This window comes from Ceratina calcarata, unplaced genomic scaffold (genome assembly GCF_001652005.2).
Source record: "Ceratina calcarata isolate Rehan_Ccalc_2016 unplaced genomic scaffold, ASM165200v1 scaffold8, whole genome shotgun sequence".
NCBI lineage: Eukaryota > Metazoa > Arthropoda > Insecta > Hymenoptera > Apidae > Ceratina > Ceratina calcarata.
This window is the reverse complement of record NW_017179316.1, coordinates 159910-171728: the sequence shown is the minus strand read 5'-3', so window position 1 is coordinate 171728 and position 11819 is coordinate 159910. Positions and strand designations below refer to the sequence as shown.

The 11819-nt window shown below is 41.8% G+C and overlaps 3 protein-coding genes across 5 annotated transcripts in view; 1 reads left to right on the top strand and 2 right to left on the bottom strand.

The window, feature by feature from the left end:
* Window positions 1-596, bottom strand: part of LOC108631036 (dynein regulatory complex subunit 7) — a 90076-nt gene extending 89480 nt beyond the window's left edge. Inside the window, exon 1 of the mRNA XM_026818492.1 lies at window positions 19-596. Coding sequence (XP_026674293.1) covers window positions 19-369 — 351 coding nt within the window. The 5' untranslated portion in view covers window positions 370-596. The remainder of the gene's footprint in view (window positions 1-18) is intronic.
* A 474-nt stretch (window positions 597-1070) lies between these two features.
* Atg2 (Autophagy-related 2) lies at window positions 1071-9658 on the bottom strand. 3 transcript variants are annotated; one of them, XM_018034659.2, is made up of 19 exons: window positions 9201-9658; window positions 8721-9033; window positions 8341-8654; window positions 8094-8273; window positions 7804-8028; window positions 7258-7730; window positions 6891-7199; window positions 6693-6810; window positions 6515-6615; window positions 5942-6439; window positions 5599-5877; window positions 4735-5269; window positions 4478-4665; window positions 3906-4408; window positions 3372-3846; window positions 2553-3326; window positions 2207-2481; window positions 1833-2134; window positions 1071-1771 (listed from the first exon to the last, which is right to left on the bottom strand). In XM_018034659.2, the coding sequence occupies exons 1-19, from the start codon at window positions 9372-9374 to the stop codon at window positions 1532-1534; spliced, it is 6276 nt and encodes a 2091-aa protein (XP_017890148.1). In that variant the 5' UTR covers window positions 9375-9658; the 3' UTR covers window positions 1071-1531. The 3 variants fall into 3 exon arrangements, with proteins under 3 accessions (XP_017890148.1, XP_017890149.1, XP_017890147.1); XM_018034660.2 differs by having other exon boundaries at window positions 2553-3314; XM_018034658.2 differs by having other exon boundaries at window positions 2553-3846.
* An 880-nt stretch (window positions 9659-10538) lies between these two features.
* Window positions 10539-11781, top strand: LOC108631010 (transmembrane protein 179). Its single transcript, XM_018034668.2, has 2 exons — window positions 10539-10806; window positions 10898-11781. The coding sequence occupies exons 1-2, from the start codon at window positions 10697-10699 to the stop codon at window positions 11451-11453; spliced, it is 666 nt and encodes a 221-aa protein (XP_017890157.1). The 5' UTR covers window positions 10539-10696; the 3' UTR covers window positions 11454-11781.
* The last annotated feature ends 38 nt before the right edge of the window (window positions 11782-11819 follow it).

Below are 11819 nucleotides of genomic sequence, written 5' to 3'. Positions count from 1 at the left end.
AAATGATTATTGAATTACCTGTATGCCGCACTCGTTTTCGCACGCGAGTATCAACGGCCGCCGTCTTGGGTATTTCACTTGAAATTGCTGTCGGAAGTTTTCCGCGTACCACGCGAGCAGCCTCTCTTTATCGCTGAGAGTGCAGTAATTATTCGGGAGCATTTTCAGATACAGATCTTTCGTACGGTCGATTTCCGGCCAGCATAACTTAATCAAACCAAGCTCTTGTTGCGTCTCTTTTATCATTTCGCGAGTTACCCGGAACAGGCTATCGTACAAGACTTGATCCAAATCGGATTCCCTCTCTCCGGTGAACGTCGAACCACTTTCGTAGCTTTCATAGTCGTAATTCGCGGCCTCTTCTTCCATGATTAATCGAACGTTTCAACGAGGTTAGACGACGTTTTATCACGACCGCGACTGCCACGAGACAATGTCAAAATTCAAATCCATATAAGATTGTTATCACTATGGTAACCTAATGAAGTATGACGCATATCGTGTAGAGTAGTTAGTGAAATGCTCGACAGGCGGCAGCGCTTACCGGCGAACGTTCTTGAAATCTAGTAGTCCCGCGGTTGGAAGAGTGGCGTACATTCGGTCGCGTCCATTAATTTGACCATGTAATTCGAATTATCATGTTCAGTTAATAAAATAATGATTAATACGAGATTATTGCTTGTTATATTTGTTTTGTGTCTTCGAGAAAGGGTATACGAGTTACGAAATTCTTTATTTATGACGAGGAAGGGTGTTGCGGTATCACTAATATCACGACGGGTAACGAGACAGCGTGTAGTGTGTAGTTCAGTTCAGTTCAGTTCAGTTCAGTAATTCTTTATTTACCATATGAAGGGTGCTTTCGCTCTGTCAATATCACCACAAAAGATCGAATATCCACAAGATTCATCGTTGGGACATCTGTAGAAAGGAACGCACGGGACGTAGCACATAAATGACAGGTAAGCAGTGTCGAGTATCAGATACTTTATAGAATTTTTTTTAAATAAGCGTTTATAAGACAATTTCCAAGTCAAAGTTCGTATTTTGTTAAAAAAATACTAATATGGGACAATTAAGCGTCATAATTTTATTAATAAAGGTTTTCGCATACATACTGGTATAAAACATACGCATTATTAGAACAAAAATACATACAAGCCGTGAAAACGGTGTTCACGATAGTATATATATATATGTATATATATATTTTTCATTTATAAACTATAAATATGACAAATTGGATCGATCTCTTTGTAATATGTAACAAAACCAATGGAACTGAAACGTATATATATGTATATAGTTAGTTGCACGAATATGTTAAATCGTTTAGAGATGGCATCGAGTTCTCCCGTAGAATTTATGCGATTAGGTCTAACTGTAAGAAATTCTCGTAAAATTCACGCATCGTAGAGCCGATTGACTTTCACGAAAGTCTCTCATTCCGAAAGTAAGATCACGTTCCGCCTTCCGTAATAATCACGTCATGGTTCATAATATGATACACTCGTACGACATCTAAAAAACATTAGTTCACATCGTCCGAATCTTGTCGCCATTTTTGAGCTGCCTCTCGCCTGGCATCGGGTACTAATTGTGACTGCATGCCACCTAAAACGTTGCTGGTCGCTTCAGTAGCCAGAATTATCGGCTTCACGACCGTTGGAGGTATCTGTCGTAAAACACCTCCCACAGCACCAGAGACTCCTTTTTGTTCGTGTTCCTCGCTGGCCACACGAACTAACTGATTCGCCGTTTCCTCCAGACCCTAAAACACGAATCCAACGTGTTAATAGGCGAAAGAGATTAGAAAGAATTCAATACCACACCTCCTTCACTAGCATATAAGCGTTGGCCATTCCTTCCCGAATATCCGACGGCTGGCTATATCTTTTCCGACGTCCTTTCTGTCCCCTGCGCTTATGCCTGACGCTGGGACCGGGGCTGACCATATCGTAAGCCGTCTCGGCAGTACTTTGTATCGCGTATATCAGTTTCGACGTTAATTCCAACGCCGCCATCGCGGTGGAAGTCGTAAAACTGTTCGCCCCACGCTGTAATCCTCTGATGATTCTACCATCCTTCTGGTATTGTTCGATAGGCAACCAAAACAAGTCTCTTATCCCCTGAACTGTAATCAAGACGAGTGACGATGTTTTGCGTGCCGTTACGTGAAAACAGGGCGATTCGAACGTATACTTACACAATTGTACTAACGAGTATATAGGACCCACGCCGCCGAGCAGGCTTGGAAGCTGATTTTTCTTTATGTCTTGCAACCATTCGGATAGTAAAAACGTTATTAACTTGTCGAATCCCAAAAGTCCGTGCCGATGTGTCAATCTTTTCAGTCTTAATTCAGAACAGTTTAATTGCGCCAGACCCATTAAAAGGCCTGCTAACGGCCCGTGAGTAAGGTCTACGCGCTTTCCGTGATAATCTAATCTAACAAGGACTTCGGGCGAAAATATCACACTCCTGGCACAAAAAATTCGAATTTTAACACGACTATTCCTTAAATTTCTGATAATTCTGATCATATATCTCACCTAAAATAGATGGGCTGCCCATCCTCTTGAACTTCCTGCGTCGGCTTCACGTTCACTTTACTCTCTTTAATCATTAATTCGTCTTCCAACATTATCAATAAATTCGGGTCTATCACGTCGTTTTGTGACAGATTCATCGGCGTGGAATCATTAGGCACGGTATCGTTCACACTCATGACCGGTGGCTGATGGATCGGTGTCCCTTGTTTGGATACCGGGGAGGATTGCGGGTTATTGGCCGTACTAACATTCTCTTGAGTCTGCTTCGAACCACCGCCCAGTTCGTTAAAGAATTCTATCAAGAACAATAGACTGTCTTGATCGATATTTAATCGCAACGGTAGTAGGCTGAGCTTTAAACAGCACTCTTGAGCACTCAATTTCGGGTCCGGTCTGACGTGGACCGCTTTCATCGAGAACATGTTAGCGTGGGACTGCTTAGGTCTCGCTTCGCTGCTATATTGGTATAAGAACTTGTTGATATGCGAGGATGCCAATCTGTCTCGAATCTCGATCTCGTCTATCAATAATATCTGTCTCGCCGCTTCCGTTGTATCTTCCGGATAGACTTCGTGCTGAAAACGCACTTTGTTCAACTGAAGCTCCATTAGGACGTTGTGGCAACGGCCAGGTCCTCCCATCGCTTGCCAGTCGGTCGTTTCCTTACAGATTTTAAGAGGCGAATTCGGCGCGCTACCAAAGTGCACCTCGTTCGGACTCGACTTGTTGAACGTCACTCCGCCGCAACACGGTAATCTAGTTCTGTGCGAAGAACTGTAAATACATTTAACTCGTGTTCGTTCACAAATCGATACGTACTTATCCAAAGGTGCTGTGTTAGGACGAAGCGTGTCCTCCTTGATCACGACGTGCTTCTTGACTGTTTGCGGAGTTTCAAAGTCTTTCCCTCCGTACATGTGCCATACCAGAGTCATCTCGCAAAGAGTGTACCTCAAAATTGGCGGCGGGAAGTGCCTCGGCGCTCTGAGCTGATCGGTCTTTCCAAGCGGCACAGCGAAGTGATTATCTACTATCCTTAAGGATTCTTGGCACAGCCAACGGATTTCGGGAACACCGTGCCTAGGCATGATTCCCGTTCCAGCCTCTTCGCCTAATATACAAAAATCTTCGTTCGGATCCTCGGAATCTATATTACATTCCGCATTTGCGTATTGCTCGGGACTTTTATACATCTCAGGTACTGTTTGCGAGGGAGGATGAGATTCGTCGGGGAAGAAGAACACTTCTACCTGATTCTCGGTCGCCACCGTGCTACTGTCGGTACTCGACGGTCCTGCAACACAATTTCTCACCTGTTCAAAAGTTTGATTCTCTCCATTATTCAAGTTTTACCTTTTACTGTTTCTTCCATTGCTTCTTTCATCAAATCGTTCACGCGCTCGACTTGGCTCTTGCTCAGAGTGTTGATACACTCGTCTCCGAGGAGACTTTCCTCGTCGCCAGAACTGGACACCTTGGTAGTACTGTCGGTCACTTCCGCGGCTGGTAACAAGTCCCCGTCGTTCGCAAAGTAGGTCAACAACTGAATAAGTGCACGCCCGGAGTCTGAACAAGTTCTCACGTGCAACACGTTGTTGCTTGCCCGCAAATCGATTCGCGGCGAACCGCCGCACATCTTCTCGTTCAGCTTCAACGATAGCTCAAACAGGCCAACGTCCATTACGCATACGTAGTCCTTCTTTAAATCGACGGTCTTTCCTAATTTGTTAGATATGAACAACGCGATGTCTTCGGCTATGAAACGCAAAGTCGAAGTGTTTGTATGCGCCGCGATGTTGCTGGACACGCTGAAATTGCCAAGAGTCACTGCCGATCTCAGTGGCAAATGAACCGGCCTAAAATCAAACAATTTTCATTATTATTTCGTCGCTACATTTCCGGGCCAAATCTGTCCGAATAAAAACCTGTAATCGATCATGCAATCCCAGAGGTGCAAGTGCAGTTCCGTTAATATTCCCGGCGGGGCGTATCCGGCCACGGGGTGATCGGCCACGTCTAAACAATCCGTCAATTGCGTGAACCACGACGTACCAGTGAGACACATTCTATGCCTCAACGTGGCGTTCGTTATGCCCACCGCTACTCTGAAAGTCTATTTCAAAACGAGTTACAATCAAGATTAATCTCCTCCGTTTAGGGATGTAACCGACGCAGAACAAACTTTGATACGATGAGTTTGATGAGTAGACTGTATCCGGATAGCAAGCATCAACATGTCCTTATCATTGTTGGTTATCCCCAATGCGTCCGCGCTCGATTCATTTTTATATATAACCGCTTGATAATGTCGCGGCGTGCTGCTATTGATAGGTCTCAGCGAAGGTGGCTGCGAGGGAGTCGTCGTTAATCCGTAATGATCCACGGACAGTTGTTTTATCATGGCGCAGACGTAGCCAAGATTCGAATTCCCATTATACGCGGTCACCGAAAATATCGTCGCGTCTTCTAGTCTGATCATCAATTCGCCTTGTTGTCCGGGTATCACGTTGCGCATCGAATCGCGAACGGGGCTGTACATGCAGAGGAGACCTTGATCTATATTCAAAATTAGTGCTAGATTGCTCTGGCCGCTCCTAGACATTTTGCTCTGATGCTGCCTATAACTTTTGTCGGCCGCGGAACGAAATATACCGTCCTCCTCCTCCTCCGAATCTGATTCCGTATCGTACTGCATCCTGTTTTTGCACGAGCTAAATCTAAAATAAATGCCTCGTTCATGCGACGAAACGTTCACATACAGTGAAGTTCCTGCATATTTGTATACATTTCAAAATTGCGTATTTTTTTAATATTGGACTTGCGAGTTAATGTTTGTTTAAACATTGTAGAGATTAATTTACTCTATGATGTGTAACAAAAGACAGTTGCTATACGTCGGACTTGCAGAGATAGAAGTTGGAATTTTATTCTCTAATAAAAATCTAAAGCATGTTTCTATGTTTCAATATTAAAAAGTTACTCAACTTTGAAATATGTACGAATGTTGATGTCACTGTAGATTCGGTTATATAGAAACGGTGCTTACGTAGGATGAACAGATTCTTGTAGCAAAGTAGATGCTAAATCAAGACCTATGTGATTCTCCATGTGAGTCTCGTATTTCGGCCTCGGAGCCGACGATTTCCATAAAAACAGATCAGTATTGAATCTATTGTACAGCAATTCGTATAGATGTTTCGATGGTATCTGGACGGAAACGCAGGGGAAATTCATTTCCAATTGTATTCTGGAACTACGAATGCCTCCGTCCATGAACTCCAGCATCTCTTCTCGGTTGCCAGGTATAATCAGCTCCTCACCCTCTCTGTTGAGAAAATCCTGAGATTACGTTTCCCGTTAATAGAGGTATCAGGAACCATGGGACAAACCTTTGCTCCGGATCTTCCTTATCACCTTGCGTGTGGGGTCTAGAATGAGGCGTATCGGATTCGTGAATAACACGCTTCGAGCTGAACGGAGACGGTTGATGCTTAGGCGCATTTTCCAAACTATCATCGAAACTGGAATCTTGTTCTCCTTCGGAACTCTCTTCCAGCTGACCGCTTAAACGTTGCGGGTAAATCGTGATGACGATGCTAGCCAAACCGAACACCTCGTTATCTTGCTGACACGAAGCATTATTCTTTTCTTCGTCGATACTGATGTTCCCGATGTTTAACGGAACATCCGTTTCCGTTTCCGCGTACGAGAACATCAACTGTTGGAACTGAATCTCGTGCTTCGTTACGGAGTGAGGGTGATTCTTTATGATCGAATGAATTTGTGCATTCTTCAGCTTCAAGATCATGTAATCCGTTCTCACCGACCTCTTCCACCAAGGCGCCCGATTCATATCGTGTAAAGGTCTTAAATCTGGTATTGGAAACCTATTTTTAAATTGTTGCTCGTTAAGTATTTTACGATTCCGATAGAGCATCATTGTTTCCGCATATGTCAATTACCTTAATTTTATTGTACATTTCGAGGAGGAAACGTTTATAACGGCAGCGAAATCTGACAAAGCGGGACTTTCCACAGCCTGGTAAAATAGAGTTTGCTGATTCTGAAAGTTACGTAACGAGAGAACAGGGGCAACTTTGTAGTTTTACGAGTGCTTATATAAGAAAATTGATAACTTACAGTACTCCTATTATTAGATACGGGATTACAAACGCAAATGGGCTGCGGGTTCAGCAGAGCACATATTCTATCTACAATTGTTATATCGATTTCGATGTTACAAGGTTCCAGTTCAATGCTAACAAAGAGATCAAATATGATTAATTAATTCGCATTTCACGATGCGCAATAGACACGCATTCATGTGGGTAAACTTACTCTATTTCTGTACACGGATGTGTACTTTTCATTAATTGAGCATGTCGAGAATTCGGAACGTCCTCCACGTGTTTAAATTTCATTTTAAAGCCCGTTTTATTGGTAAAACCAAAGTTAGCCGAGTTCTTTTTTGCGAAAGTAAGCAGCTCCACGAATTCCATTGATGGCGGCTTACTCTCGGTAGAATTATTCGAATCGATTAAGCATTCTACAACTTCTAAGCTAGCTAAAGTTAATGTTCCGGACACTGTAGAAGACAGTGCGGTGTTCTTTTCTCGTCCCTCGATCACTAGTGGTGCAGCGAGCAATCTATAAAATCGGAGAGCATTGATTAAACCTTTCGCGTCTCTCGATCTACGATCCATACCTGATGTGACTCAAGTGACAAGCATCCAACAGTACTTTCGACGCTTTATCAAAATCCTTGTTTCCGTATCCACCAGCTGCGAACATTCCCAATTGGTTGAAAAATTCGTCTGCCGAAGTTTTCATTTGCTGTATACTAGAACACGTGAGACCGCCTCCCTCTACGCACGTCGTTAATATATCTTCGTGCAGCAGGATCACAGCTATGGAAGATACCCTGACATGGAAATGGGACGTTTCCACGGAGGCAGCATTGTCCGCCCCATGCTTATGCTTCTGTTGCTTTGGTAAATTTGTTGCTGAATTCTTTAAACTAATACTACTGGACAATGTACTCCCGTCCATGCTAATATTGTTGCTCGTAACCGAATCGCTCATCGACGTGGAGCCCTGCAATCGCATTGGCAAAAATTCATCTTCGTTATCCGATTCGTCCAAGGATGCCGTTGACCATCCTTGCGTATGCCTCAGATCCTGTAATTTTTTAATTATTACTTTAATTCTCAAATTATATCACGCCAGAATTGTTCATGATAATATATATTACCATAGAACGTAATCCTTGAATCGGATGTATTTGATGAATGAGTTCCCGTTCGACCCGATTAAAATCGCTCCCAGCCATTGGTTTCTCAGCGCAGTGTCTCGGAGCAACGTTGCTGACGTCCTCTAAATCGGGAGAGGCAAGTCCGTGCCCTAATTCCAACAACACGTGCACCTGTCGCGGACTTAAAAACGAAGTAAACGATCCCAGTGTCACTTCTAATTCTACCTAGAGTAATTAGTTCTCTTTTACTTCACGTTACAATGAACAATCTTTCCAGAACGAAATTTTACCTTTGGCCCTGACACACCTTCCCCTTGCTTCAATTTCAATCTTATCTCCTGTCTGCCCGCCAACTTGGCAAACATTATAGGATTCGATTCGCTTAAATTGTTAATAATGTTCCGCTCCGGAGGAGTTTGAGTGTTTTGATTCGGGGATATTTGTGCAGAAGAAAATTGGCCATCCGAATTCTGTGAGGAACAACATTTTTCTCAAATATCCTTCTTGCTAAATCTATAGAAAAAAAGAGATATTTACTTTTGAATCTGGCGTAGAGCCCCTGCTCGTCGTTATGATACTTCTAGAGAAAGTTCTTGCACGCGAAGGAAATTCGTCCGTGTGGAAGGTTACCCCTTCTAAACAGAAGCGTTTCGTCGTGAACGCGGACACGACGTATCCTTTCGTTGACTGACTAGGATCTAACGAAGTACTGCTTGGATCTAAGCCTGCTTCGTCTGAATATTCAAGGTTCTTTATACACATTTCTATTGCGACGCCAGTCGAAGAGTCCAGTGGCACATGTTCCAAACGTATTATAGTGTCTATAAATCTTACTTTCACCCTACATAAAACTAAAACAAAGAAATCATCAATTTCTATGGAGCATCGAAGAGTAGATCATTGCAGTAAAACCTTACTCGAATCTATAGTTTGTGCAAATAGTTCAACCCCTTCTAATGGTTGAGAATTTCCAGCATTTTTTGCATCTTCTTGTAAACATTCCTGTGCAAGCTGCATGCTGGACGTCATTGAGCTCCACATGGATTCGAACATGGAAGTTCCACTTTCTGCTCTTTGCCTCGGTTGAACTGTTAATCTTAAACTAGTTACTTCAACGAAACTAGCTTCACTGAGCAGACCTGACCATGGTATACTAATGGACATTTCTGATATAAAACCGTCGACAAATTCCAATGGGAGATGTTGCTGCTCTCCCATTTCATTGAGTGCCTGTTGCAATCAAATTGATAGATGCACATTTCTTTCTTTACTTCGGCATTAATCTAACACTAAATGTGGTGAATTTACAAGGACAATAATCAGGAATAATTGGTTCGTCTCTATGGCTCCTAGCTGAGAGGTAACAAAGAGATTTGAAACAAAGAAAATGACAGTACCTGTACATCAAGGCTAACATTGGTTACACGACCAGTACCATTGTAAAGGTCTACAGTGAGCTGATCGAGCGTCAATTTCTCCTCCAAAAATTGACCGAGATATCGTTGTAAAAGATATCTGCAGGCCCGTTTCTTGATCCCTTGAGACCAGGGAAGGCATCCCAACCAAGACATTTTCTACCCACGTTTGAGAATCTAATCTATGAAAGGCATGGGATTTTCTTTGTAACACTTTTACTTTAGGCCTGTTATTCGGGCACGGTGATGGAGAAACAATTGATCCACGTGAATTCCATCGTTCCAACACGTGTCCACTTTAGTGCAATGATCTTCAACATAATACGATGATTCGGATGTAACGGGGTTCTAGCTGCGTAATGTTTTCCTTCGGATGCACTACACACGCACACGTACACATACAAACCTGATCATCGTACGGACACTGTCAACCGAGGCACTGGTGTCTCATTGAGGGAATCAGCTGATTATAGAGAGAGAGAGAGAGAGAGAGAAAGAGAGGGCAGTGGAGGCGCCGAAACTTACGTTTATCAATAATCTTATTAAAATTTTCTACAATTATCGACAAAGGTTCGAGCTCCTATGCTTTCTGTCCATAATATTTAAATCCCATCACGTTGAATTTTCCACGCCTTTTCCGAGTTTATCAACAAAGATGTATTATTGCTACATCTTTTTATTTGCAATATAATTAAAAAATGCGCAGATTAAACGTACGAGTTCACATGTCAAGCTATTGTATAAGTTAATTTTGTCGAAGAAGTATTGTAAGAGAGGAAAGGAAAAATTTAGCTCAGAGGAACAAATGAAAATTTTATGAATGATTCATTCTGTATTATAATATTTTCTGTTTTTTCTCGGTACAGGGTCGTTGTTTGAACACTGTCAAAAGTGTTGTCTATATAGTGTTGTCCAACTTTCGCGCAGTTCCTTCGACCCCGTTGATCCTTTGTTCATGTCGTTAATAAACATTAATAAATAAATAAACATGAACGGCGTGAATCACTGATGAGATTCGGGACGGATGTTTCCGCGCATGCACTGCGAATTTAGCGTCCTTCTAATAAATAATTAAAAATAGGAATAAATGTAGACAAGTAAAAGTATAATACATTAAGAACGATCAGATGTTCATTTCTCTTTATATATTGCATGGATACATTGTGCATTATGCAAATTTTATAATCATTTTACTGTAACGCTACTGCAAACGACGCGCGTGCGTGATACAACCCATCCAAGTGTCATCACGAATGTGAAGTATGCAAAATGCAGGGCAGCCCGATCCTGCCCAATGCCAGCCTGCTTGTCTATAGGTAGTTTCTGCTGCTATGTTCAGAGTCGTTTCTGTTCATTCAAGAAATTGAAATGCGTAGACGATGTGTCACAGAAGAATTGTTCAATACTTAATTAATTAGAAATTAAGGATTTCATTCTGTTCTCTCAAGAATATCGTGAAAATTCTTATTGTCCGAAAAATGGCACTAACCAACGTCTTACTTCTGAGCCAAATTTCTGGATACGTCGTGGCTCTCGTCTTGTCACTTTGTATCGTCATACCAATGAGCTTGCATCAGGATGAATTTAGGTAGCTGTCGTTCTCAAAACGAAATATACATTGAGATGCAAATAGAAGCAGAACGTGTACGTAATGGAGTTCTCTTAATGTCTGTTCGCAGAGGACACTGTCTACTATTTTCGACAGGAAAGTGGCAAGAGTCAGACGGTCAGATTGTAGTAAACTGGGCTTCGCAAGCTTATTGTAATTATACTATATTCGTTGGTTTACTATTGCTGCTAGTGTCTGCTGTACAGATCTACAGACTTTCTCTATACATGTACCGTGGCGAAGACAGTTCTTTTTTATCAGCATTCATAGATGTTGTCAGTTCGATATTTCTCACAATGTTCACGTTAATCGCTGCGATTATTATCACTCTTGGATTTATGACTTGGTGTCAGTGTATGACAAAACGATTCCCCTCTTGTGAGTTGGCAGCTGGAAATGATATCGATAAAGCTGATGGTATAGACACATCTGGTTTTCATATTGAACTGGGTGCCGCTCAATTTGGTGCTTGGTCCAGTTTGTCTATTTGGGTTGGCCTCTCAGTGTTTGCTGTGTTGAAGCTGTTAAGGTACCACCAGTTAGAGAACATGAAGGTTTCTATGTACAGGGAAAGGCAAAGATTAATAGAAGCTGCCAAGAATAATGAGGTACAGGATATATCTTAAAATGGCATTCTTTATATCCCCGATTAATCTGCTCCTTGAAAAGAATCATTTGTATCATACGACAGTTTTTTAAACGCACACTGTATAATTGTATAATATAACTCTTAAGTTATTAAGATGATAAATGATTGTATTTATGACGAAAGTAGTTACGATATGTCGACACGTTTTGTCTTTATACATATCGAGGCCGTATTATGTTACAACTTGTAGTTTTCGTAATTATTCAAGCTCGATGTACGATAATAATTTATGATTTTTCTTAATACCGCTTAATTTAGACGACATTAATGATTTGTTAAACCAAATATATTTTATTCCTGCATTACATATTTTGTACATACAATGTGAAAAATTGTATAATAA

What these genes read in the sequence shown, in the direction of transcription:
- LOC108631010 (XM_018034668.2), top strand. Translation starts at nt 10,697, where the DNA reads ATGGCACTAACCAACGTCTTACTTCTGAGCCAAATTTCTGGATACGTC. An exon ending in TTGCATCAGGATGAATTTAG is followed by an intron (nt 10,807 to 10,897) that starts GTAGCTGTCGTT and finishes GTCTGTTCGCAG; the next exon opens with AGGACACTGTCTACTATTTT.
- Atg2 (XM_018034658.2), bottom strand. Translation starts at nt 9,374, where the DNA reads ATGTCTTGGTTGGGATGCCTTCCCTGGTCTCAAGGGATCAAGAAACGG. An exon ending in TTCAAGGATTACGTTCTATG is followed by an intron (nt 7,731 to 7,803) that starts GTAATATATATT and finishes AAAAAATTACAG; the next exon opens with GATCTGAGGCATACGCAAGG. An exon ending in TATCTAATAATAGGAGTACT is followed by an intron (nt 6,616 to 6,692) that starts GTAAGTTATCAA and finishes CGTAACTTTCAG; the next exon opens with AATCAGCAAACTCTATTTTA.